The sequence below is a fragment of the Microcebus murinus genome, chromosome 8 (genome assembly GCF_040939455.1).
Source record: "Microcebus murinus isolate Inina chromosome 8, M.murinus_Inina_mat1.0, whole genome shotgun sequence".
Classification (NCBI taxonomy): domain Eukaryota; kingdom Metazoa; phylum Chordata; class Mammalia; order Primates; family Cheirogaleidae; genus Microcebus; species Microcebus murinus.
Genome location: NC_134111.1, coordinates 55,301,807 through 55,328,090, shown reverse-complemented (window position 1 = coordinate 55,328,090; position 26,284 = coordinate 55,301,807). Strand labels below are relative to the sequence as shown.

At 37.1% G+C, this 26,284-nt stretch overlaps 1 protein-coding gene across 1 annotated transcript in view; it reads left to right on the top strand.

Annotated features, from left to right (window-relative positions):
* Window positions 1–26,284, top strand: part of LOC105883021 (dual 3',5'-cyclic-AMP and -GMP phosphodiesterase 11A) — a 185,836-nt gene that overhangs the window by 4,694 nt on the left and 154,858 nt on the right. Inside the window, exons 2-5 of the mRNA XM_076005395.1 lie at window positions 940–1,072; window positions 16,295–16,370; window positions 18,687–18,754; window positions 19,901–19,993. Coding sequence (XP_075861510.1) covers window positions 940–1,072; window positions 16,295–16,370; window positions 18,687–18,754; window positions 19,901–19,993 — 370 coding nt within the window. The remainder of the gene's footprint in view (window positions 1–939; window positions 1,073–16,294; window positions 16,371–18,686; window positions 18,755–19,900; window positions 19,994–26,284) is intronic.

Sequence of the window (26,284 nt, the reverse complement as noted above, 5' to 3'; positions counted from 1 at the left end):
AATATTCATATTCATTCACATGATTTTAGTCACCACGTTACAGTCCACTAATCAGACATCCTCCATGAAACTTTTCCTCCCTAATGCTATTGAACTGTACACAGTTTTGCATCTCCACAGTTCCTGGAAGTGCTCAGTATGTACCTGTGGAAGAAAACAATGGGAAGGAGAGAGGAAGAAGGGAACTTACTAATTCTTACAGCATTTTTGTAAATGTAATGTCTGTCATGAAAGCGATAAAAGGGAAAGTTCACAAAATCATTTAGCATAAAATTTCTTGTTCAAATCAAAAAGATGGATATCATTTAAATTATTAATATTAGGGGTCAGTAGCATTGAAACAGGCCTTTAAGTGAGGTTTTATAACCAGGAAATGTGCTTTTGTAAAGAAATAGACTCTGAAACTAAAATGCTGAAATAGTTATTAAAATAATTGCTACAATTATACATAGTATACACAAGCTTTTTTCCTACATTTAGAATTTTATAAATTCTCTATTATTTTCTGATTTTTCTTAATTTTGTCGTTTCATTTTTCCAGCTACCAAAATACCTAGTCTTTTCAGTTAAGGGAGGTGGGCTAGGGGGGTTGGTGGGATTTTATTAGGCCACATTTTATTGGTGCTCTCTTGTCAATTTTGATCATTATCTGATTATCTACTTTATGTCTGCCCACTTTGGGACCTAAACATAACCTACAGTTGCTCTCTGGATCACAGAGAATCTATGCTTTCTACCCTTGGATTTGATTATTATACATTAGAGCAGGTAAGTCATTTTGAAGTAACTACTGATAATTACCTCACTATTGTTCTGTGACTAATGTCACTTATCTCTTCTTAATGAGGGTAGATAATGCTGCTATTAGTGTAGTTTATGCCTGTTTTCAAGCAAACTTAGGTTTTTCTCTTTTCTTACTTCCTGCCTTGGCTCTGATAGTTTCAAAGAAAGCGTAGAGAAATCATCCTACTCCGACTGGCTGATAAACAACAGCGTGGCCGAGCTGGTTGCTTCAACAGGCCTCCCGGTGAACATCAGTGACGCCTACCAGGACCCGCGCTTCGATGCCGAGGTAAGAGGAGCCCTATGGTTGCAGCCATAGGTTCCGTTGTCACGCTGTTGACAGCTTGCTTGTTGAAGCAGAAAAGGGACATCATACAGATCGACAGCAGTCCCGAGTTTACTGGCAATTCTTTCCATTCTTCCCTTGTGATCTGATTTTTTGAACTGCCTACTGTTGACTGCCAAGTATTGCATTAACATCAGTAATAGCTGAACAAACCAAAAGGCTTTGCCATGCAGAAAAATCAATTTACTGTTACAAAGGCAACACATCTGGTTAGATGTCAGGAGGCAATGGTCATTTCCTACCCCAGATTATAGTGCTAAATTTGGTATGAATTGCTATTATTCTGCTCTTAGCTTTGGACCATAAAGAGAGTCAAATTCTGGGGAAGCAAAAATAATCAACAAATTGCACCACTGCTCTTTAAAAATTGGTTCGTAAAATATATGTAAAGGAGCTGTGTGCTGTGGTTAATGCCTGTAATGCTTGCACTTTGGGAGGCTGAGGCAGGAAGATCACTAGAGGTCAAGAGCTCAAGACCAGCCTGAGCAAGAGGAAGACCCTGTCTGTACAAAAATTATAGAAAAATCAACCCAGCATGGTGGCACACACCTGTAGTTCCAGCTACTCAGAAGGCTGAGGCAAGAGTGAGGCAAGAGGATCACTTGAGCCCAGGAGTTTGAGATTTCAGTGAACCAGTATGATGTCACTGCATTCCAGCCTGGGTGACAGAGTGACTATATATATATATATATATATATACATATATATATATATATATATATATATATATATATGCACACACACACTCTATATGTGCATATATATATATATACACACACATTATATACACATTATATATAATATATATACATACACACTATATATATAGTATGTATGTGTGTGTAAAGGTATAAAGAACATAATGCAGTGTACACCTAGGTACCCACCACCAAGTTTAAGAAAAATAACATGATCATTACTTCTGAATCTTTGTATTAATCTTCTCTAACCTCATCTCCTTCATTTCCCCCACAGACGTACCCAGTATCCTGAATCTGAACTTATCATTCCTTTGATTTTCTATATAGTTTCATTCCACATGTTTGAATCCCTGTCAAATATATTGTTATATTTTGCATGTCTCTGAACATTACATACATTGAATTATACTGTGTGTATTCTTCTGTGGCTCACGTTTTTTCTCTCAACAGTATATTACTGGGTTGTATAAGCTTGTAATTCATTCATTTATTTTCATTGCTGCAAAATATTCTATTGTATGAATAAGCCTCACGTTATTTATCCGCTATAGTGTTAATGGACATTTTGATTCAGTATTTTACTGTCACATATATAACTGCAAGGACATTCTTGTACCTGTCTCTGAATGCTCAAATATAAGAGTTTTTCTAGAGTCTATATCTAGAAAAATGACGTGCTGGGTCATAAGCTATAAGCCTCTTTACCTTTAGCAAGGAATGAAAAATTCTTATTCAATCATTGTTCTTCTTTTCTTATGAAAAACAGCACATTTCATAAACACAATTGATGTATCAAGAATACTTCTTGCTAATATAATTTAGTGAGCTTGAATATATCATGTTTCTAACTACAGGCAGATTCTTACCACATCCCTTTCTGATTAGTGATACAGCCTTATCACATTTTCCTCCATGTATAGACCAGTCCAATAAGGCAGCCTGCCCTGCTGATTTATAAAAAGAACAATGTGGACTCTCAAGCAAAAAGGCAACAGTTATTTCTGTGGGCTTGGGCATAAAAATTTCATGCCCTGATCTAGTAGTTAGAAGCAATGATGTCTGAAGACAGTAAACTATGGTAGGTTAAGCATGAAATCACTTTCTTCCTTATGATAAAATAAAGCATGAACATAGACCATCATTATTTCTTGGCCCTCCACCCAAATGCTTTCAATCTACCATCCAGCTAATATCGGATTTTAAATGCAAATCTGAAGTTGCATCGTACCCTGATTTTAACACTTTCTCTTTGCATGGTACTCAAATTCAAAGTTACCTTATGTTTCCCTTCTCATACTGAGAGAAAAAATTTGAAAGTAGGTATGTCCTACAAATGTGTGTGTGTGTGTGTGTGTGTGTGTGTGTGTGTGTGTGTTACATATCATGCCAGGACTAGCAAAATTGTTTATCTGCTTAGACTTCCTCTCTCCTCAAGTATATTTTGCCTCAGGGACAGATGGCAACTGTTTGTGTTAATAATGAATGTAACATACTCCAGATTAAGCCACAGGGCTCCCAAGAAAAAGACTAAGAGTCTGGAACCTTCTGCCCACAAAGCCTGATGATGTAAGATGGCGTAGATCATAAAATAAAGACAACCATTGCAGGTAATATTTTTTCATTAGTGTGTTAAGTATTTTCCTCAAGACAAAAAAAAAATGCCATGACAAAATGAAATTGCTTCATCCTTTCCTCCACCACAAAAAAGTGCTTCTAGAATCACCCTAGAGACAGAGAGCACCTTTCAGAATTATGTTGTCTTCCTACAAAGGTATGAGTCCTTTCTTCTTCTTGAGTCTGATACATGAGTCCATATTTTATCCAAGCAATCATAACTGAATAGTTAGTTATCAATGGTAGAATATTATAATAGCAAACAATTTTTAAAATCCAGGATTAATTACTAATCGTTATCTCCACTGAGAAAGTGCACTGACTTTCCTGAATAGTTCGAGTTTGGTTAACAAGAATGATTATTTGCAGAGAAGTAGCATGGGAAATCCTTTTCAAAGCATCTCCTATTTTTCCTATAGACTTTCTCAGCCTAAGTCTACATAATGATTATAAATTTGCCAGAAATGCAGTTATCCTGAGCACCAGTATCTGTAAATATCCTAAATTTCTCAATGGCTCAGTGGATAATTCTGGCAACCTGAACTCTCTTTACTGAGCATGAAGAAGGACTCCAATTCGTCAGAAAATGTAACACCCTAGGATAGAATGCCCCAGAATGGATTGGCCCTATAATGGGATTTTATACTATAGATACATCAACATACATAAAATATTAGAGATTTCTTTAACTTACAGGTGAGGAAATAGAAACTTGGGAATGGAAGTGGTTTGCCAAAGGCCACACAGCTTCCTCAAGGCAGGGCCCAGGGAAGACTCTAGAACTTCTGCTTCCTAATTCACATCCCTCTGCCTGAGACGACCTCTGATGGGAGGATCATCAGCTGCTGAGGGGCTACCTGAGCAGTAGAGTCACTACTTCCTTCTTTCCTCTCTCTATACAGGCACATGAACTTATGGCCAGCATACCTACATTTTTGTCCTGTCTGCTTTGCTCACAAGCTGAGGGGTCTTGGGCATACTACTTAGTTTGTAATATGTGAAGTCCTATATAAATACTTTGTAAACCATGCAGGGGTGATCACCAGGTACTCCCTTATAGGAGCCAGATGGATGTAGACCTGGATCTTCTTAAGAGTGGCCAGGCAGTCAGGGACCAGGTTACCTAGACACATTGGAGATGATCGAATTTCAGTGGCTGAATATACTGCCCAAGCCCAAGCACCCACCAGTCCTTCAAACACACAGCTAAGAGCTGGTTGCATTTGTATATTTCAAACATAGCCCTACTGCCTACATTTAAAATTTTTATATCAATTAAAGCAACAGATAAACTCCAAAATCTCTGGGTTCGACATAGTAGGAGTTTAGTTTTTGCTCATGTTAAGCCCAAATAGGTGTTCCTGATCAGTGTCAGTGGGTTAGGGAGGTGTTCCCATTTTATGAATGAAATTGTTCAGCACCACCTTATGGATGACTTGCCCAGTGGACCATCTTGTGGATTCTTCAGATCACTAACTGCTGGTGCTAACCCAACACACCCACTTGTGTGCATTTGGAAGTTTCTTTTCCAATTTGACATAGCATGCAAAGCATATCAATTTGGGGATTCATAACACCAGTGGCTATTTTCTATCAATAAGAGATAATTTACTCTACCAAGCTTTGCTTCAGTTGTATAGTTAAAGTATGTAAGCAAACTAGACTTCCAATTTCCATGTCTTTTCTACCTTTTAATAACTTCTAAGAAGTCCTCAGAAACTCTACCCAAAGATAGGCAGTAAGAGAATTATCTTTATTTTCAAATCTCAGTTTTGAAATGATTGGTCTTCTTTTGATAGAAGCTACAAAGGGATATCTTTAATGTGATGTAAACCTCATGCCAGATGCTGTCAGGTGCCTGCTGAGAGGCTATGGGGCAAGTAATCATAGTTGTCCACCTGCTGGGTGTTCTCTTTGTGATGGTCTTAAATATTTAATGGAGTTCCCTCCTTGTGGTAAACAGAGCAGACTTAGCAGACAAGCCATAGTGATTACTTGCTTTCTGAATGCCTGTTTCAGTTGACTTTCAAAAGTGGCACCTGCTGGGCTTGATAGCATGTGGGGTTTGAGGCCAAACTCCTTGGTTTATGGGTGGAAAATTATGATAGAATGGTTATATAAGGTAGTCACAGAGCCAGAACTAAGTTTCTGAGCTTTAAATTCTACAACCCTATGAAAATCACTGTTTGTTCTGTTATGAGAGTCTATGATCCTTGAAAAGGATGTAAGAAATGAAAACTCATTATCAGGTCATTAAAAAAAAGAGAGAAGAAAAGGATATAAGACAGAAAAGACCTACTAAATATAACTGATCATATGTACTTACACGGACACAAGAAACACTTATGGTCATGAGTTATCATGTTTATTGGTTTTGTAGTTTTATCAGGCATTTGCTCCATGGGGAGGAGGTATCCATGTGTGTTTCTGAAGACACTGACAGGAATACTATGTATATTAATTGTCTATTGCAGCATAACAAATCACCAAAAATGCAGCCACTTAAGACAACATGCACTTATCATCTCCCAGTTTCTGTAGATTAGACAGAGGTCTGGGCATGCATGGCATGTCAGGGTTTTCTGCTCTAGGCTAAAATCATGCTGTTGGCAGAGAGAATTCTCATTTGCATCTTAGCATTCTTTTCAAAGCTCTTTCAGGTTGTCAGCAGAATTAAGCTCCTTGCAGTTGTAGAATGAGGCCCCCATTTTCTTACTGGCTGTTGGCCAAGGATCTCTCTCAGTGCCTAGAGATTGCCCTCAGATCCCAGCTTATGGCAGCCTAATTCTTCAAAGCCAAGGGGAGAATCTCACTCCAGTTGGCTGTGACAGAAACTTATATAATGTCAAGAGTGACTTACATAATCTCAGGGATAATTATCCCATGACCTTTGCCATGTAATGTAACCTAACCAGGGAAATGACTATCCTATACCATTCACAGGCCCTGCCCACACTCGAGGGAGGGTATTGGACAAGATGTGCACAAAGCCACAGGATAGGAGGTGGCAATAGGCAGGAATCTTACAGGCCATCTTAGAATTCTGCCTGTCACACCCTAATGAAGACTAAAATTGAGTCCACACAGTGTTTCTATCCCATGATCAATCTATATGTTTGAATATTTTAAAATATATATAAGGAAAAAAGCAAGCCACAGAGAAGTATGTTTAGAATAATGTGTAGAAGTATGTATAGAATAATATATGTGGGTATAGATACATATTTTAGATATGCACGTATTTTTCTAATAGATACTTCAAACTTAACATGTCTTAAACAGAGCTCACATCTTCTCTCCCCCGAAGCCCGCTTCTCTCTCTGTTTCCCTATCTCTGTTGAGGCAACTCAATCCTTCACAATGCTTAAGCCAAATATTTTATAGGTATGATTCCCCTTTCTCTCATGTTGAACAACTAATTCATCAGGTAGTCTAATAGTCTAATCCCATAATTCATCCAGAATCTGACCACTTCTCACCACTCAACTGCTACCACCCAGGTCCAAGCCACCGTCATCTCTGGGCTGTTTCCTGGCCATAGCCTCTTAATCTGTCTCTCTGTTTCCACCCTTCCCCTCTGTACTCTATTCAAAACACAATAGCCGGAGGCTTTTAAGTCATATCACAACTCTGCTCAGAAACTCTTCAACGTCTCTTTATTACACTAGAGTAAAAACCAAACTCACAATTCTTGCAGAGGTTTACAATCCCCTATACCATCCGGCACCCTATTGTCTACCCCCAGCCCTCACTCATACTGTGCCAGCCACACTACCCTCCCTGTTCCTAGAATATGGCACGTGCACACCACCTTAGGGCCTTCGCACTGGCTACTCCCTCAACTGAAATACTCTTTCCCCAATATCTGTGTGGTTCACATCCTCACCTCTTTAAGGCCATTGTTCAAATGTCACCCAGCAGTGAGGCCTGGCACCCGTGGTATTCCTTATCCCTCTAATCCTGCTCTCTTTTCCCCCCTTTGTCCTAACACCTTCTAACATATAATTTATTTATATGTTTTTTATATTGTTTACCATCTGTCTTCTATCACTAAAATATAAGCTCTATGAAGATAAGAATTTTGTTGGTTTTGTTCATTGATGTATCCCTAAGGCCTAGAACAATGTTTAGTACATAATAGGAATTATTGTTGAATATTGTTCAATATTTTTAAATGTATTCTCTACATGCTATTTATGAATGTACCATATATTATTATATATATTATATACACTAAAGCTTTTGATTTTATTATTTGCTTTACATTTTTTCATGTGTTCATATTATTTTTGTAATCATGAAAAATTATAAAGCTATTTAAAAATTTTAGACCCTTTATATCTTATGTGAAATTATATTTTACCAGGTTATTGTATACCCTCTGAAAATTAGAAACAATTGTTCAAAACCAGTTTTAGGGAATTCAGATGGATTATTTTCTGTTGCCTTTGCCAGTATGGAGTGTTACCTGGGTTTTATTTCAAGTAGAAGCTTTGTGTGAGATCATTCCAATGGCGTGTACATAAACTGCATTTGCAGATTACCTGCCATTTGTATCGGGTGACTTCTTGGAATGCAAGCTCTATTTACAAATACCTTCACCATAAAACAATTATTCTGGCCTTGCTTTCATCTGGCACTGTGCTTCTGGAATTCACCTTCCTGTAGTTAGTTGCACTCTAGTACATTATCTGTGGAGCTTTCTGCCCTTCTTTTTATACTAGATTCAAAGGACACATTAAAAAAAATACACTAATGCAAAACAAGCCATTATTTAGTCAATCTAAGGTATTATATTCTATTGCTTAATTTAGTATTTCCTTCCATTTGTATAGTTATGGAGAGCATTTTCATAGCCATCACATGTAGGATTTGTTTTCTGCCTGCGATAGGAATGAACAATTGGACTCAATGTTTACATAGAAAGGTTCGTTCAGCAAAAGGAATGTCAGAAAATAACTAGAAAGTAAGTCAGGCCTCTCTGCATGGATGGATTTGGTGGACCGCATATTCGTTGCAAATTCAGGAGTAGTGAGAAGCCCACCAGCACCTAAGGTCTCCTCTGCCATGTATGGATGGCCAATGCAGAGTTGCACAGTTAGCACTAAGGTGTCATGTCCTGAAGTCTGGCTCTTTAGTCCCATGTAGTTCTTCCACGTAAAATTCTTTCTGGGATTTTTCTTAAAGCCTGTAATAAACAACTCAATTGCACTTACCGTTGTCATGTAGCACTTAAGGATAATGGGGCTCCAGGCTCTGAGACTCTCTGATGCAGTGCAGTAAAGCACATTCCGCCTGCCAATTCTTCCTGGTGAGCACTCCTGCAATCCCACTCGGTGGACGCCAAGCACTAATCTGGCAGGACAGGTCATTTCCTATTCTCTGTAACACCTTCTGGTCTATAAGTTATGCTTCTGTGACAAAGGGAAATGTGCAAAATTGAAATCATTAGGAGATAAAGCTCTGTGGATTGGCCGAAGTGCATTTGCTACTGGCAATCTTCTCTCAGTTGCTTACACTTAGTGTGAACCAGTTTGAGAGCCTTTCCTGAGAGCCTTCCCTACTTCCCTGGTAGGGAAGATTGGATAGTGGCCATAAGAACTGCAGATGACCAAGAAGGGCAGGAAAGGTCTCTCTGCTTCCACCCTTCCCCTCTATATTCTATTCGCAACACAGTAGGGAGGGGGAATTACTGAGACTTGAACCATAGTGGGGCAGCTGTGAGTAGTGAACGCAAATATGAGTCCCAGGGTTCTAAGAATCCAACAGACTTTGCTGCGTAGGCAGTGGAGACAGTGCCTCAGTGCTAAGCACAAAGGCCAGTTATTTTTGTGAGGAATGTAAGGGCTCATGTATAGGCAGTGTTCTAGAAGCCATTAGCATGGATCCTATGTGCAGGTAAAGTTGGCAAAAATAAACTTCCTCTCTATTATTATTTCAGGGAAATCAGAAACTGACTTGGAACACTGGCTCCCTCAGCTTGTCCTAGTACTAGAATGTATCACCAGTAGATTAGCCTTTGGGGATAAAGCATTGCTGTAGAGTATTATAAAAGTTGTACATACCTTTCTAGAGAAAAGAAACATACTGCACATTAATTAATAGCATTACATTATTATCATTTACTTAACATTTCTTTTGACTGCCTTTGAGAGGCTGGAAAATAAGACAAGTATGGTTTGATGGCTCCAAGAGCTACACCATTTTTAATTAGCTCCATTAACAGGAAAGACCTCATGAGGGCAGAAACTAGGTATAGTTTTTAAGTAGATATATCTTTAATTGGAAAGAACAAGGCACTCCCAGATAATATATTTATTTTAACTGCAGCCTCCTGGAAAGGCTGCTTTGCCTAACATGGTCTAACTTTCAAGACCCTAATGGCATGAATTTTAAACCAAGCATGATCGAGCGGGGACCCTGCAGAATAATGGGACAGATATCTTTGGCGGATATTCTTTTTTTTTCTTTTTTTTTTATTTCAGCATATTATGGGGGTACAAATGTTAAGGTTATGTGTATTGCCCATGCCCCCCTCCCCCCTTGAGTCAGAGCTTCAAGCAGATATTCTTTTCAATATCAGTAATATTTGTGTTTGTAAAGCACTTTACAAATTTTGAAACCCTTTCAAACACACACTCTCGTAACATAACCTGGAAAAAGAAAAGATGCCACCAAAATCTAGATATAACCAGTGTCACCATTTTGGTGTGCAGGAGACAAACGTCAATGATCAAGTTGAGGCATTGAGAGTTTGGGGGATGTTTGTGGGTGTCGTGCAGCTGATGGGCATTTTGGAGCTCCATTGACTGATTCTATCTGGGGAGTTGGAGTTATCTGATGAACAAAGACGATTCCTTCCTTCATACTTTCTCATTCCTCTTTCTCCCTGTTTGGGATTCGTTCTTCAGCTATCCTGTGCTTCCTTCATCTCTCTTCTCCTTCTCCTTCATTCCCTGCAGAAGATGAAATGTGTTCCCTGGCCTTGCTATTCCATATGCTCATACAAACCCACCCAGACCAGTGCAACTTTCCAGAAACAATAGCCACTGCTGCAAACAGGCAATTAGGGAATTACCTTAATGATATTAAAAATAAAAAGATTCACTCCCATCACACTCTGCCATCCTTCCTTGTCCTCCTCTCCCACTTTGTCAGACTCATCAAGCATGCTGAGCATCACCAGCCCTTCTTCCTGTTCTCTTAGCTGCTTAGAGCTAGCCTCGCCTCCTTCCCTCGCCACAGAAGGAACAATTTAGAGACACTCTCAACATTCTCTGGTGCCTCACCTCTCCTCCCACACTCAGCCCACACAAGGCTCTAGCTTTAGGTTGATGCAGCTCTGCTTTCTCAGTATGACCTTCCTCTCCTCCAGGATGAACCCCTTGCTTTTATTCCTGATCCCATCCCTTCTTCCCTCAACCATCTTTGCCTTCAATTGTCCTATTGTGTTGCTACATTCAATAACCTATTATCCATCCTTATCCTATTTAGAAAATTACTTTTCTCCTTGTGGAAAAATAATTTGTGTTCATTATCTAAAATTTAGAAAATAGGAACAATAATTTTAAAACTGCCATAGGCAAGCAATTCAAAGGGGACTATGATGGTTATAGTTTTTCCAGGATTTTTCAATGTATATAGTATGCATTTGTACTCCCACACTATTATCACTTAACATATTAACCATTTTCCCTATCAGTATTCTATAGCATGATTTTAATTGGATGCATAATATTCCGTTGTATGGATGTGCTATGATTTACTTAACCCCTGTAGTTGAATATTCATGTTATTTCTAATATATGACTGTGATAAATAATGCTATGATTCACACTTTTGTATGTAAACTTTTGTCATAGCTTTAATAATTCCCATGGAATAAATTCCTAGACACAAAATTGAGAAGTCAAAGGGTATTTGTACTTTTTAGGCTCTGGCTACACATCAATAGACCCATTTCCTGGAAGGTTGCATGATCTGTTCAAACATTAGAGATACAGCAAAGCCTAGAGGTTAAGAGCATGAGCTTTGGGAGTTCTTTTCCATCCCTGTCAATGATGTCACCTTCTTCCAGCACTAAACATTGTGTCCCCCAAGGTTCAATTCTTAATCCTTTTGTTGGACAAGTTCTGCCTTGGTGATTTTACCCATGTAATTAACACAGAGGGCTGATGACTCCAAGATTACTATCTCTAGCCCTACTCAATTTTAATGTGTGTCCATTTGAACTCAATATCGTTGCCCTCAAATCTCTTGTATTTCCCACTTCAAGGAACCCTTACTCAACCCTTACTCCCACCCTTACTCAAACCAGAAACCTCAATGTTATCCTTCATAGGGATGGGAAAATTGCGTACCTCCACCTCCCCAAAATAAAAAAAATTCTTTTGTGGAAATGCAGTCCTTTAAAAATTATGAGTAAACAAAATTCTCTTTTATTTCATGGCAAACAGCCTAAGGCTTGTTTTTCTCACCACAAGCCTCTGGAGCTGTCTGTCTTACTGTGTGTTCCTTTTCTTACTGCCTATTGTGACCTGATGCTCTACTGCTTCAGAAGTTCTAGGAGAGGTTAGACAGGGGTTATTGTCTCAGACTTGGCAGAGACAATTGTACTTACTGCTCAGTGCTGGTTCAGACCAAGATCATCTGTACGATGGTATGTGATCTTCCCTTAGCAAAACAAAACAGATCCAGCCATTCTAGTGCTGCTGAGGCTAGCCCAAGCCTGTAGGTTACACCTCCCAAACCTCACTCAAATTGGCTTTCTTCTTCTCTTCATGCTTACTGGCATTGCCTTAATTCAGATTTTATCCTTAGGGAGAAGAAGAAAACCACTTTGTTCTTTTGGAAGATAACTTTGATGGATGTGTTTGCTATTGTCTGGCCTCTTTTGAACCAGTCTCTCCCATTCAAGGCAGTTAATCTCTCTAAGTCTCATCTGATAAGAGATGATGGTAACAGTACCTACTTCATATGGTTGTAGAAAGTATATAAAATAATGCGTGCAGGCTGGGTGCCTGACACATAGTGAGAATTCAATAAATGTTAGCTTATCATCATCATCATCATCTTTGAAGATCCACTTTATAGGGTCTCAAGCTGCTCCTGATTGTTCTAACCAGAATCAGTTGATGTCTTGCCTATAGTGTTTCAAAGTCCTCTACTTGAACACTTATTTTTTTTTTTTTTTGAGACAGTGTCTCACTTTGCCCAGGCTAGAATGAGTGCCATGGCATCAGCCTAGCTCACAGCAACCTCAAACTCCTGGGTTCAAGTGATCCTACTGCCTCAGCCTCCTGAGTAGCTGGGACTACAGGCATGCGCCACCATGCCCGGCTAGTTTTTTCTATATATATATTAGTTGGCCAATTAATTTCTTTCTATTTTTAGTAGAGACGGGGTCTCGCTCTTGCTCAGGCTGGTTTCGAACTCCTGACCTTGAGCAATCCGCTCGCCTCGGCCTCCCAGAGTGCTAGGATTACAGGGGTAAGCCACCGCGCCCGGCCTTTGAACACTTATTTTTATCTTAACTATTTATATCTTTACTAGACTGTGAGGACCTCAAGGGTAATGACTGAATTCATTTTTATATCCTCAACACTCAGCAATGTGTTTGGCACATATAAGGAAGTAAATATTTGTTGGAAGAGAGCACTGGATGAATGATGTATGCCCGTGTTTTGTTTTGCATCTGGAATTCTCAAATATCGATCAATGTAATTCACTCTATTAACAAACTAAAAAGGAAAAATTACATAATCTAAAATCATATAATTAAAAGCTATAAGAATTGAAGATTAAGAGGACATGACAAAATCCATAACACTTTACAGGTTAAAGTTAAAGGTTAAAGTGTTAAAGTTACACTTTAACACTTTAAAGTTAATAATTGAATGTAGCAAGATTGATGAATACAGTTTCAAAATACAAAAATCAGTTATTCTTATGTACCAATTACAGGCATTAGAAAATAAAACACTAATACTATTTACAATAGCATGAAGTTTTAAACACAAAGGTACAAATATAGCAAATTGTGTGTAAGACCCCACATGTAAAACTATAAAAGTTTGCTTAGACAAATTTTAAGAGCCTTAAATAAAGTTAGGGATGTTTATAAAGACTCGGTTTTATAAAGATGTCAGTTATCCCCCAAATTTATCAATAAATTTAACATAATCCCAGCAAAAATGCCAGTAGTGTATGTGTATGTGTATAAACTTCAAGTTGATTCTAAAATTTATATGGAAATGCCAAGGGCCAAAAATGGTCAAGACAGAACTAAGAAGATTTACACTATCAGATATTGAGACTTATTATAAGACTATATTTGTAAAGGCAGAATGGTATTGTCGTAAGGATAGATAACTAGATCAAGGGAGTAGAACAGAGAGTCCAGAAACAGATCCGAACATATATGGACAATGGGTTAACAGAAAAGGTAGAACTATAGAGTGTTGGGGAGAGGCATTGTTTTCCCTCAAAATGGTGCTGGGTCAATTGGATATTCTTTTTTTTTTTTAAAAGAATCTTGCTGCAGATCTTACCTTTAGTTTTAAAAAAAGAAATCTTGACTCCTAGCTCATATTATACATGAAAATCATTTTCAGTTGGATTATAAATTTAAAAGTGAAAGTTAAAACAATAAAGACTCTAGGAAAATAATAAGAGAATATCTTTATGAGCTAGGAGTATAGAAAGATTTCTTAAACAAGACCAATAAAATACTAACCACAAATTAAAAGATTGAGATATTTGACTGTATCATATTAGGAACCTCTGAATCAAAAGATGCTATTAAGAGAGTGGAAAAGTAAGCCATACAGTAAGAAAAATATTTGTAATGCATATACCTGGCAAAGGGCTCTTCTCCAGAATATAGGAAAAACTTTCACAAACCAATTTTAAAAAGTCAAATAAACCAATAGGAAAAATAGCCAAAGTTCTGAGCATGTACTTCATGAAAGAGATATCAAAATAGACAATTATTATATGAAAAGTTATTGAACTTCATTAATCATCAGTGGGGAAACCATAAATTTGTTGTCCCACTGGAACACTTTTGAGAGTAAAAAGCCATATTATTAATAATTCTATCAGCAAAACAGACAAACCAGGGTGTATGGTCATACTAGTCGTCGGAGATAATCAAATTACTTTCACAAGGAGATACTGCTATGTATCTACCAGAATTGTTAATGTTAAAAAAAAAAAAAGCCTGACAATATCAAGTATTACTGACAAAGTAAAGCAACTAGAACTCTCATACAATTCTGGTTGGAGAGGACAACTACTTTGGAAAACTTCTTAAATATCTCTATTCAAGCTGAACAGGTAAAAAACCCAGCAATTCTATTATAGGTATATACCCAACAGAAATGCATATGTGTACTAAAAATGTGTGAGAATATTGATAATTGCATGATCTGTAATTGCTCCAAACTAGAAACAAGCCAAAGTTCATTGAGTATAGAATGAATTATCAGTGTTACGTTCATGTTTTAGAATAATGCTGCCATGAAAATGACCAAAATAAGTAAATCTCAGAAATCTAATATAATGCAAAAGAAGCCAGACACAGAAGAATACACATTTGGTGACTCCTTTTATATAAAATTAAAAACAAGGAAATGAGTATATGTTGTAGAAGTCAGTATAGTGGTTGTCTTTTGGGAGGAGGGAAGGGGCATGGAGGTGGCTTCCAGGGTGGTGATAATATTCTATTTCTTGATCCTGGTGATGGTTGCATAGGTATGTTCACTTTATGAAAATCCATTGAGCTGTATACTTCGGATATTTGCACCTTTCTACATATGTTAAAGTAACAAAAAATACTGAAAAGAGAAACTAACAACCAATAGAAGACATCTGGAAAATTAATTTCTCAAAGAGGAAAGCCAAAAATAAAGATATCCAAATACAAATTTTAGATGTGTAAATTAACTTCCAATTTCAAATGTTTAAAATATGGAACATTTAACTTCAACAAAGAATACTTTAAAATATCTTTTTATCTCAATAATCATTATCCAAAATCTTGAGATCTTTTTTTTATCCTATAGTATTAGGATGACAGGTTGACTCTTCCCTGGAAATCTAGGTCATATTAACTCCCTGAGACCCTTTCAGTCTTAGCTGCTCCTCTCTAACCATTTAAACATGGACTATTGTTTTTAATATTAAGTGGAGCTTGTTAACTAAATGATGTTTACTGTTGATAATTATTCTTCCTTATTTTAAATCTATCACCTCCTTACATCTGTTAGGGTACAGAAATATCTTCAAGCCTCTACATTTATCTTATATTTTCCCATTTTTATTTTTTGGTATATATGATTTTACAACATACATAATAATTTACTAACAGTACAAATATAGAATATTCAAAGTAAGTGTACATATGGCAGCATTATAGGTGCAAACATTTTTACTAACAGGTGTGTCCTAAGACAAATATTGACCACTGGTTTAATTAAAATGCTTTAAATACTCAGAACAGAAACAGTTGCCAGAATTCTCATCTGTTGGTGTGAGTGTGATCAAGATAGTTTTATATCCAGCTCTCTGTGGCTGCAGAGATTAGGGGTGATGGTGTTGGTTTGGGGATGTTTTGGTTTATTAATACATGGTTTGGTTTTGATTTCCTTGGGATGTTCATTGTGATATTTTATTAATAAATGAAAGGAGGCAGGTGAGTGAGTATATGCATTTTAAAAACTAGATTACAATGTATAACATAACCTTTTAAACATTATTTTTGAATATCTATTATGAAGAATGGTAAGCTGTAAATCAGACATGGATAGTTAATGTTTAATTTTGATTAATTTCTTTCTTATATCCCCAGGTGGAACAGATATCTGGTTTTCACATAAGGTCTGTTCTCTGTGTCCCTATTTGGAATAGCAACCACCAAATAATTGGTAAGCCATTGCCTAAATAGTTCAAACTTCTTGTATAAAGAAACAGAAATTTGCTTTAAAATACACTCATATCTTTTTTATGTGCTCCTTAGTTTTACATTCGGGACTCATCACACTCTGTTCATAACTCTCGTATAATCTCTTAAGCATAGACTCCTAATGAATCAACATTAATCAGAACTTGAACAAATATTTATTAAGCTCAAAGAACCAATGACTTTTGAAGCTGGAGGGATCTGAGGTACTAACCAATAAAACTCTTTTATCTTACCTTGTGGAAATTGTAAGAGAGAGAGAGAAAAAATGACTTGAGGAAGGTCACAAAGTTATTTATAGCAGGGTCATAAAACTCAGACCCCCTAACTCCTAGTACAAACTTTCCCAGTATGTCTGTATGTTTATGTCTGTGTTTTTGCACATGACATAAATGCAAAGGAAAGAAAAAACATTCAGTAATTAGTGTTCCCTGGAAGGGTCATATATGCAAAGTAGCCCCAAGTACCAAAAGGAGCAGAGAAATCAAAGAATGAGGCAGACAAATCCAGTTTGTTGGTAAAAGGGTCTTTTATTAGGGGAACTTATGGACAGAAGCATGGTCTTGGGTGGCCACAAGACAAGTAGATCTCTGCACTGCAACCCCCAGACTAAGGGCATATATCTTGGGGACAAAGAATATGTGCTTTGGAAGGATTGTGTGGGTGCAATGCTATGGACATCACAGTCTATGATGTATGCAACAACATCAAGGGTTGTTTTGGAGGAAAGGCACCTAAGGAGTAATACATAAACTAGACATCTTGGAGGCATTCCCGGACTTGAGGTTAGTGAGGAGTCTCATGGCAGATTAGCACCTAAAATAGAGTTATTCTTGTCCCCACAATTAGACATATACTGGTGCTATATCCTTCTCCCTGAACAGTTCTAAAATTGGTCACACTTTCCACAGAATAAGGGAATTGTGGGCACAGCAGCTTCCAGTTTCATTCCATTTCCATTCAAGAAGTGTTAGGAATTTCTACATGCAATAGAAATTGATATAATACAGTTAACCTTCAAAGCCAGTTTAGTTCTGTTGCCTGCTACCAGTGGAGTAAGTATATTCTAATAAACTTAATCTATTAAGTTTATTATTATTTATTTTATTATTATTTATTAACTGCTTATTCTTTCCAAAGTTCACTTCCAGAATTATACCAGATGTTTTAGGGAATAACTTTCAAAACACACAAGTCTAACAAAAAAACCCTCAATAATTTTGAAAACCCTTAGTTTATGTTCCCATTTAGCATGAAACAAGCAAACAACAAAAAGAAGCTGTAATTCGAAAGCATGCTTATATTTTTAAAAACACCTAACTTTCCCACCAGGAAGATAAGTTATCATATGCTAGAAGACACATATTATGAAATTCAAAACTTTTAGCATGAAAACTATACTCTTAATTTTGAGGTAATAACAGATGTTTACTGTTAGCATTGAAATGTAGGCTTGTATGTGAGGTTTCCATTTAATATCCACAGACAATACATGGTGTTTCTTGTGGACTTTCTCTTCTTTTTATTAATAAATATATTGAAAAGTTGTAATATGATGTAATTTAATGCTTTGTACTAAGGGCTCAGATTCCCAAATTTTAGCATATTCTTTATGTTCAATAATGTACCAATATTTTGTGCAAATTAAACAAACTGATGAAAAATTCTTTCAGAATTCAGACTTTGACAACACTCACAGTGTACTAAATCCTTTGATAATTAGAAGTGTCTTAGAGTTTAACAGGCAATTTTAGGGGAAAACAGAGAGAGACAAATAGAGGCATTGGTTACCAAATGCATTAATTTCCTTCTGTCTCTTAGGGGAAAAAATGACATTTTTATTGTGTTTCAATACTTTTAACTAATGCTTCCATCCTCTAATGCTTTCATCCTTTGTAACTTCTCCATTTTAACCATGAACTCTCCTTGACTGGGCTTCTTTCTTGGGTTTGATACTTTCCTGATTGAGTTTTTCGAGGGGAGGGAAAAAGGGCAAAGAGGAAGAGGAAAAAGCCATTGCCAGGGCATCAGATTGATGTCTGGAAGAACTCTGAACGTTAATGAGACCTAGTTGGAATATAGGTCAAGACCAGCCTTGAAGATAGACTGCTTCATTGTACACCTCAGATTCACTTTCATGGAGATATCGAGCACTCAAGAGACCAGCGTTTACACTGAGTGCAGTTACTTAAAGAAGGCATGGAGTCAGCTCTGGCTTACTCTGTAAGAGTAACAATGTCCAGCATTGCAACTGACCACATACCCCAAACTCTTTCCACAGGGGTGGCTCAAGTGTTAAATAGACTTGATGGGAAACCTTTTGATGATGCAGATCAAAGGCTTTTTGAGGTAAGAAAATAAATTTACAAACCAAGATTTACATGGAGTCACCAATAGTCTCCTGGTTATAGCTTGCTCACATTTGTAAGGATAAATAATTATTAATTAATTATTATTATCATTATGCTTAAATGGTATGACAAAAATTACAGGAAGATTTAAGGAATACATAAGTGCTTAGGTAATATTTGGTTCTATTTTTCACTAATCAAATTATTTTATAACTACTGATTATTTTTATCTTAATTTTATTACAGAATCGAGTCTCCCTCTCTTTTTCCAAAGGGTTATTGTCTTACTCCTGTCTTGCTCATGTGTATTCAGAGTTGTGAGACCCAGAGCCAGCTCTGCCAGGTGTACTACTCTTACCTTTCTCTTGTTTACAAGCTTCCATTCATTCCAGGCCCCCTGGCTGTAGAGGTTAGCCTTGAACTGGCTTCCTCGTAGACTGTGCCAATAGCCAACATGAAAACCCATGATTATTTCTTACTGGCCCAGAATAGCTCACAGCTTCTTTATTAATGGTTCTAACTCAACCCTTCTTACCCTTAACACTCACCTATGGTTACACTCGTTGGATTTCTTTACCAAAATATTTTATAGCCTAGCTACTTTTAAATGAGGTTGTTTTTGGTTAAGTAGAATGGAGTTACTAAAATCAGTCCACAACCTAAATAAATTAAGTCACAGGGGTCCTCAAACTTTTTAAACAGGGGGCCAGTTCACTGTCCCTCAGGCCGTTGGAGGGCCGGACTATAGTTTAAAAAGAAACTATGAACAAATTCCTATGCACACTGCACATATCTTGCTTTGAAGTAAAAAACAAACGGGCAAAAACATCCACATGTGGCCCAAGGACCGTAGTTTGAGGACGCCTGAATTAAGAACACATTTAAATAGACTGTAAGTATGTTTTTAAACACATGAAGTAATTTCTCCATGACATTAATTTTTTCTCATGTGCGATGCAAGCTGTAAAGTTGTTCCACGACAATAGTAATTATGAATTTTAATGGGCCTATTTCCCTGAGGTCCACCTCTGTGTTCAATAAAATTAGATTTATCAAGGCCAATCCCTGATGGGTGCTTGCTTTCATATGAGATTTTGCTAATGAGTTGTTGCAATTTTTATTCAGCGAGCTTTCCTTCTCCTAGGCTTTTGTCATCTTTTGTGGCCTTGGCATCAACAACACAATTATGTACGACCAAGTGAAGAAGTCCTGGGCCAAGCAGTCTGTGGCTCTAGATGTAAGTACAGTATTCATGTCAGAATCATGTGCTATAAGTACTAATTTTATGAGGGAAAATTGCCCTTGTTATAGGGCTTAATTTCTCTATTTTTAGTTACCTATTCATTGGGTCTTAATCATTTTAGTGTCATAGATTCGAATTGGATGAAAGCTAAAAAAACACCATGTTGCATATCATTTCAGGTGTTCACAGACTCCTTGAAGCCCACCCATATCTGTTCTATGTTTAGACATAGATTTTAAATATTACATTTGTTCCTTTATCAAAACGAAAAAAAAAAAGAAAAAAAAATATATATAAATATTACATTTGTTCGATAGTGATAATCCAAAGATGATTTGTCAGGATTTAAAATGTTCCGTGAACTTATATTTGAATATGTGTAGATATTCTGTATATTTACAACTTTTCTTATCATGGGAACAAACTTCACCATAAGAGTATGTGACCCAGATAGAGGATGCTGGTCCTGTCATCATCTGACTTCATTCCCCCTGTGCACATATTCCCCCTGTTCATCCTACGGAGAACTCTGACCTATGACTGCACCACATCTCCTTTTGGACCTGCTAAGTTCTAGAAGAACGGTTCTCATCTACACTGAATCACAGATGCTTGCTTTGACCCAAGCCCTATTTTTTTCCAAATTCTGCTCTGTAAATAGTACCAAAGATTTTGTTTATATCTATGAAATGCTTATTTAGCAGGGCAGATAAAATGTCAGTGCCAAGATAAAAGCATATAAAACAGTATATTATAATACATGCACAATCTTCAAAATATTTTGTGTACCAAGCCAGATATTGGTAGAAAGAGAAACCCCAGGGGAAATATAAGCAGGCAAGTCAATGTTACCTGCAGTACTCTCTGATTTGATATTTAAAGACATAAAATTATAGTTATCTATCTATTAATATGTACTTTTTATTTTCTCCTGGCTAGACTCTGAATTGTGGAAGCATAGAGATTTTTATCATTTTCATAATCTTATTTGCAGTGCCGGGTAGGGTGCTTAGCACAGAGGAGGGATTTATTGAGTGGTTTTTGGATGATAAGAGGAAAGGAAAGGAAGAAGGAAAGGAAGGGATTTTTTTGTTATTGTTGTTCTCCTTCCAAGATGGTCCTGCTTTGTTTATTTATAACACCTTTATAGTAAGGACTAAAAACAGTATCTACAGGATGAGTTAATAAATGAGTGAATTATAAACGTGCAACCAGCTGATAAGAGTCACTAGTAGAGCATTAAGGTCTCTGTGCAGAACTATTTTTAAATCCTGGCACTGTCACTTACCTCAGTTGTGAGAATTAAATGAGATGATGCATGTGAAGATTTTAATAAGCAGTCAATAAAATTACAGCAATAACAATAATCACTGTATTATGTAATATTATTTGTAGTCATATATTTATTACTGAGAAATCACCATGGATTGGGGAGAAAGAGCAAAGGACAGCAATTTGGAAGAGCAAATGTTAAGTCATGCCCCCTTCACCGTCATCAAATTCCGATCTCCACAGAGTTGCCTCACCCATTGTTTTTCACTACCAGCAACTGTAAAAAGAAGGACACAGCACACACTAGTCCCAGCTAAACCCTACTTCATTGTGTCATGGATAATTAATATACGTAACACACACATACACACACACACACACACACACACACACAGAACATCTCACATATGGCCATATTCTCACTCCTCACCAATCTCCTAGTGCATCTTCATCCTGTTGATAAGGTGCTAGAATAACTGGGTTGAAACATGAATGGCCCTTTACCCCCCGAAGAGAAGATTCAATAAAGGCACCACTCTCACTGGCATCACTTCCTAACGCCACATATGCCCCAAGGAGCAACAGTTACCATCACCTAGAAAGTGGTGCTGATGTACTCCGTTATTTCTAGACACAGTGTCCTTCACCATGACTCGCTTATTTGGGTTCGCAGTGAACACCCACTTGTTTGTGTAACTCAGATTCCTCTGTCCTTAGACATAAAAATTATTACTGACTCTGCCAAATTTCCAGCCCAACTCTTAGCCTTGTGACAATCTTATGCTTTCAAGAAATTGGCTTACATGTGTTGACTTGTATGTTCCATGTGCTTTGTTTTTGTGCCAGTGTCAAAGTGGCATTCCCAGTCAGAATTCTGGTGTTGCCATCTTGCCTTTGTCCCTCCCACCCTAAGCCAACCCCACTGCACCAGGTACCAACTTCACTCCCCGGCCTAGGAATCCATGTGCGCAAGTATCTGGAAGGATTTCCTACCCTCAGGACTTTGTGAAGATAAAAAATGATTTGTTGAGAGCACTAAACCCAAACCATGGAATAAGATCAACATATACTATAGTGGACATTAACTTCTGAATGAGTATATACTTTTAAATTTATGAATATTATATATGAATAAATGTAATATTTTAATAAATATCTCTAATACATTATTTATATTTATGTATTTATAATCAGCCTAGTCCCATAAAGGATTCGAGCTACTTTATGAGAATATAAATGACCCAGCAAAATTTTTTAAAAAGTAAAATAATAATAACAACAAAGACAAGAGAGAGAGAAAGCTGGGGGACAGAACCAAATACAATGCTACCACCCTTCTGTCATCTCTGTCCCTCCTTTCCAAGATCCTGGGCTAGCCTTTCCCCTTTCCCACTGCTGCTATGGAAAAATTCCCCACTCAAGGCTGGCCAGGTTATTCTTCTCCTTGTGTTGTCTCATTTTTGTTTTTTCACTTCAGTTTTTATCCTACTTGAACTTGTCCCAAGAAGAGCTATGTATAAATGTCACTCTATCCTTCTCATAATCTTATTGGAGTGTCTTTTTTTTTTTTTTTTCAGTTAGCAACCAGAGTGGAGGGAAATAATCCATCATATAGCCCCCGTGACAATAATCGCCCTAAAAGCCTTTCCTTCCCCAGAAAGGGAGCACACATAGTTCATGGCCTAGAGAGTTAATGGGACTCTTGAGAGACAGCACAACACTATTCTCTTCTGTCTTTTAAAAATCCTATCCCCAAGGCACTTTTAATAAAAAGACCTCCCTTCTTAGTGCTTCCTCTGAAAGTAAATATTCTCCAGATAAATTCTCTGGGAAGACTAATGCCCACAAATGGGGATGAGTACAATCTCTGAAACACTCAGAGCTCACAGAAAGTGCAGATTTTTTCCCAAAAGATATAGCTTTAATTTTTTTCCCCAAATAGCCACTGATTGCCACATATTTAATACTTGTTACTTTTCCTATTGACTTGAAATATCATCTTAAATTATGCAAATTCTTATATATATTCAAGTACACATGTTCTTTTGTTCCACTAATCTGCTCCCTTCTAAACCAGAAATGCATTGTTTTAAGTACACTTTTAATGTAGGTCTTGCACATCAATATCCCCTGCACAAGGAGGCTGCTGACTTTATCTGAGCAAAAGGCAGTGTAGGGAGATTTAAAGTGTTGATTTTAGAATTAGCCTGATCAGTCCAGTTGGCATTAATCCTGGTTCGGTAGCTGTTGACGCTGGGCAAGCCACTCAAACTCTTAATCTCAGTTTTTTCATACATTAAATGGGTATGATAAGGAGGGTGTTTTAACAGTTAAATAAAATCATGCAGGGAAAATATTTAGAGAGAGTGTTTAGTTATAGTTAGTACTTAATAAAAGTTAGCTGTTCTTACTAACCAGGGCACTTGCTGTCCCTAATCTTCATTTGAGTTCTGCCTGTTAAGCCCAAGATTTGCTGTAAGACTGTGTTGATTGGGGGGAATGAGGAGTAATAACTTTTTGCTTGTTTTATCAGGAAAATCACTTCCTGCCTGAAGTTTGAGCTGAAAACAGATCCCCTATTTCCTAGTTCTTAGGCACGCGCTGTGCTAGTCACGGCACTAAGCATTCCTTGCTGTACTGCAAGTGCAGCTACCGCAGGGCTTTCCTGCTTGCTCAATGCGTGCTTGTTGCCTGTAGCCTGGTTATCATACGTGTTTCTATAAAATAGTCCCAGGCCTGAAAATACAAAATTTTCCTTGTCAAAAGCAGCCAAAGAGGGCTTCAAAAACTCTATGTCTCCAAGGCAAAGCTTCCCCAAAAGACTTGCCATGCTAGAGAGTCCCTTCCCTGTTGCCACATACTGCCAACTGCAGCTCATTTTAGCCATAGTCCACACACATGGTGAAAATAGAAATACAAGCATACAAAACATTGTCTACTATTCTTGCTTTAAAAAATGGAGTGACTAATACCTTATCTGGATTTTGTTTAACAATTGAATTATCAATTCAATTATTTTGATGACTGCTTTCCTTAGTTTCTCATCATTTAGTTATACCATTCTATTGTTAAAATCTTGTCCTAAATATATAAAATTAATATTCTAAGGCTCTTAGCAGAGATGCTCTTAAACCTGAATAATGGAACAAAGAATGAAATTTACTATCATTTGATAGTAAATTTGAGAATTTTAATTTTATGACCCTAATTTCCATTCTGCATGAGCAGCCAGGAGTTTCAGAAGAGCTATGCTATCTGTTCCCGTTTTCTGAGCATAAAGACTCTTAGGTAAACAGGAGAAACCTTGCCTAAAAGTCAGAACACAGAGAAAACACAATATGAATGTAGATGTAGAATATGACTTCCTCATTTTGTGAACATTAAGAATTATCCTTTGGGATGTCTTTCATGGTTATTGCAAATGAAGCCTTACCTAATACTGATGAGAAATTTTCCAGGAAATATAAGCCTGTGTGTTAAGGGACACTTCATACAGCTTTATGATCAGAAGAGGGAAAGGAATGAGGGTCACACGGAGGGTGAGAAAAAGGCATGTGCACTCAGGAGTCAAGCCCCATTTATTCTACCTCCCCAAAGCCTCTCCCATCTATTTCCTCCTTTCCAATCGCTACAGCAACCATCCTACTTAAAGGGCTTCATTACCTCTGGACTGGGCAATAGGCTTCTACTTGTTCTTCCTGAAACGTATTTTAGATTGCATCACTCACCCACTCATAGACTTTAAATTACTCCCCCATTACCTATGAAAGTACAAGTGTCCTGGCCGCTGGAGGCCCTGGAAATCTCCTACCAAACTGCTTTCCTACCCCCGGCTTTCATTTCTCTTCTCAGAGTATTTTATGTTACCTACAAACTCAACTATTTCGTAGTCTACAAATCAGCCACCAGCTTCTCTGCCATCTGACTCTACTCTAACATCCCCTCCACTTTTGTCACTCTCTGTTCCAATGATACCATCTCCACTCAAAACTGTCCCATCATTCAGAGCCAGATGTAAATGTATTCTTCTCTGTAAAACTCCTAATCCTATGGTGATTTGTTCCTCTCTTTGCCTTATACTAGAGTTAATTGTGAGTCTGTATGTTTTCCTCTGCTAGAACACTTGTGCCTTGAATTGTGTGATCATGTCTTATCCATCTTTTATTCCTTTCAGTGTTTCATGTATATCTGGTACTCAATGAAACTATACTGAATAAATGAATGCATGCTGTGACAAATAATCATTTTGGTCCAAAGACTCATAAAAGCACAGTACTAATCATTTAGATATTTGATATGAAGATTAGTCAGATAGTTTTCTGGTAATTCTAGTATACTAAGTATATCCCAGATATAGTATTTTTCTTGTTCTTTTTTAAATGTGTTTAAGCTACAAGAGAAATGCATTATTGTTCCAGAAGATATATAATAAGTATTTAGAAGAAATCAAATTCAGTGGTAACTTACTGCTTAGAGCTAACTACCTTATCATTATGGTTGACAATTCTTCATTCTTTCAGCTCTTTTAAGAAATCACTATCTTTTGGTTTCCATTGTTACTAATAAAAACTTTGTCATTTTTCTTGTTCCCCTAAATATAATATCTTTTTCCTCACTGCTTTTAACATTTCCTTTTTAATCTTTGTTTTCAAGTCCTTAGACTGTAATGTGCCTTATTGAGTTTCTTGAATCTAAGGATTAATAACTTTTGTTGATTTCAAAAAATATTTGGCTAACATCTTATCAAATATTTATTTTTTCCTATTCTCTCTCTCTTTCTGGGACCAGTTACATACATGTTGAATCATATGATATTGGCCCAGAGGTTTCTGACAGTATAATTTTTTCATTCTCTTTTTCCTTCATGCTTCAATTTGGGTATTTTCTATTGAACTTAGAGCCTTAGAGTTCACTGATCCTTCTTTGCTATGTGTAGTTTTCTGTAAAGCCCATACATTTCTGATATTTTATTGTGTTATGTTGTATTAATATTCATTAGTTCTAGAATTATTT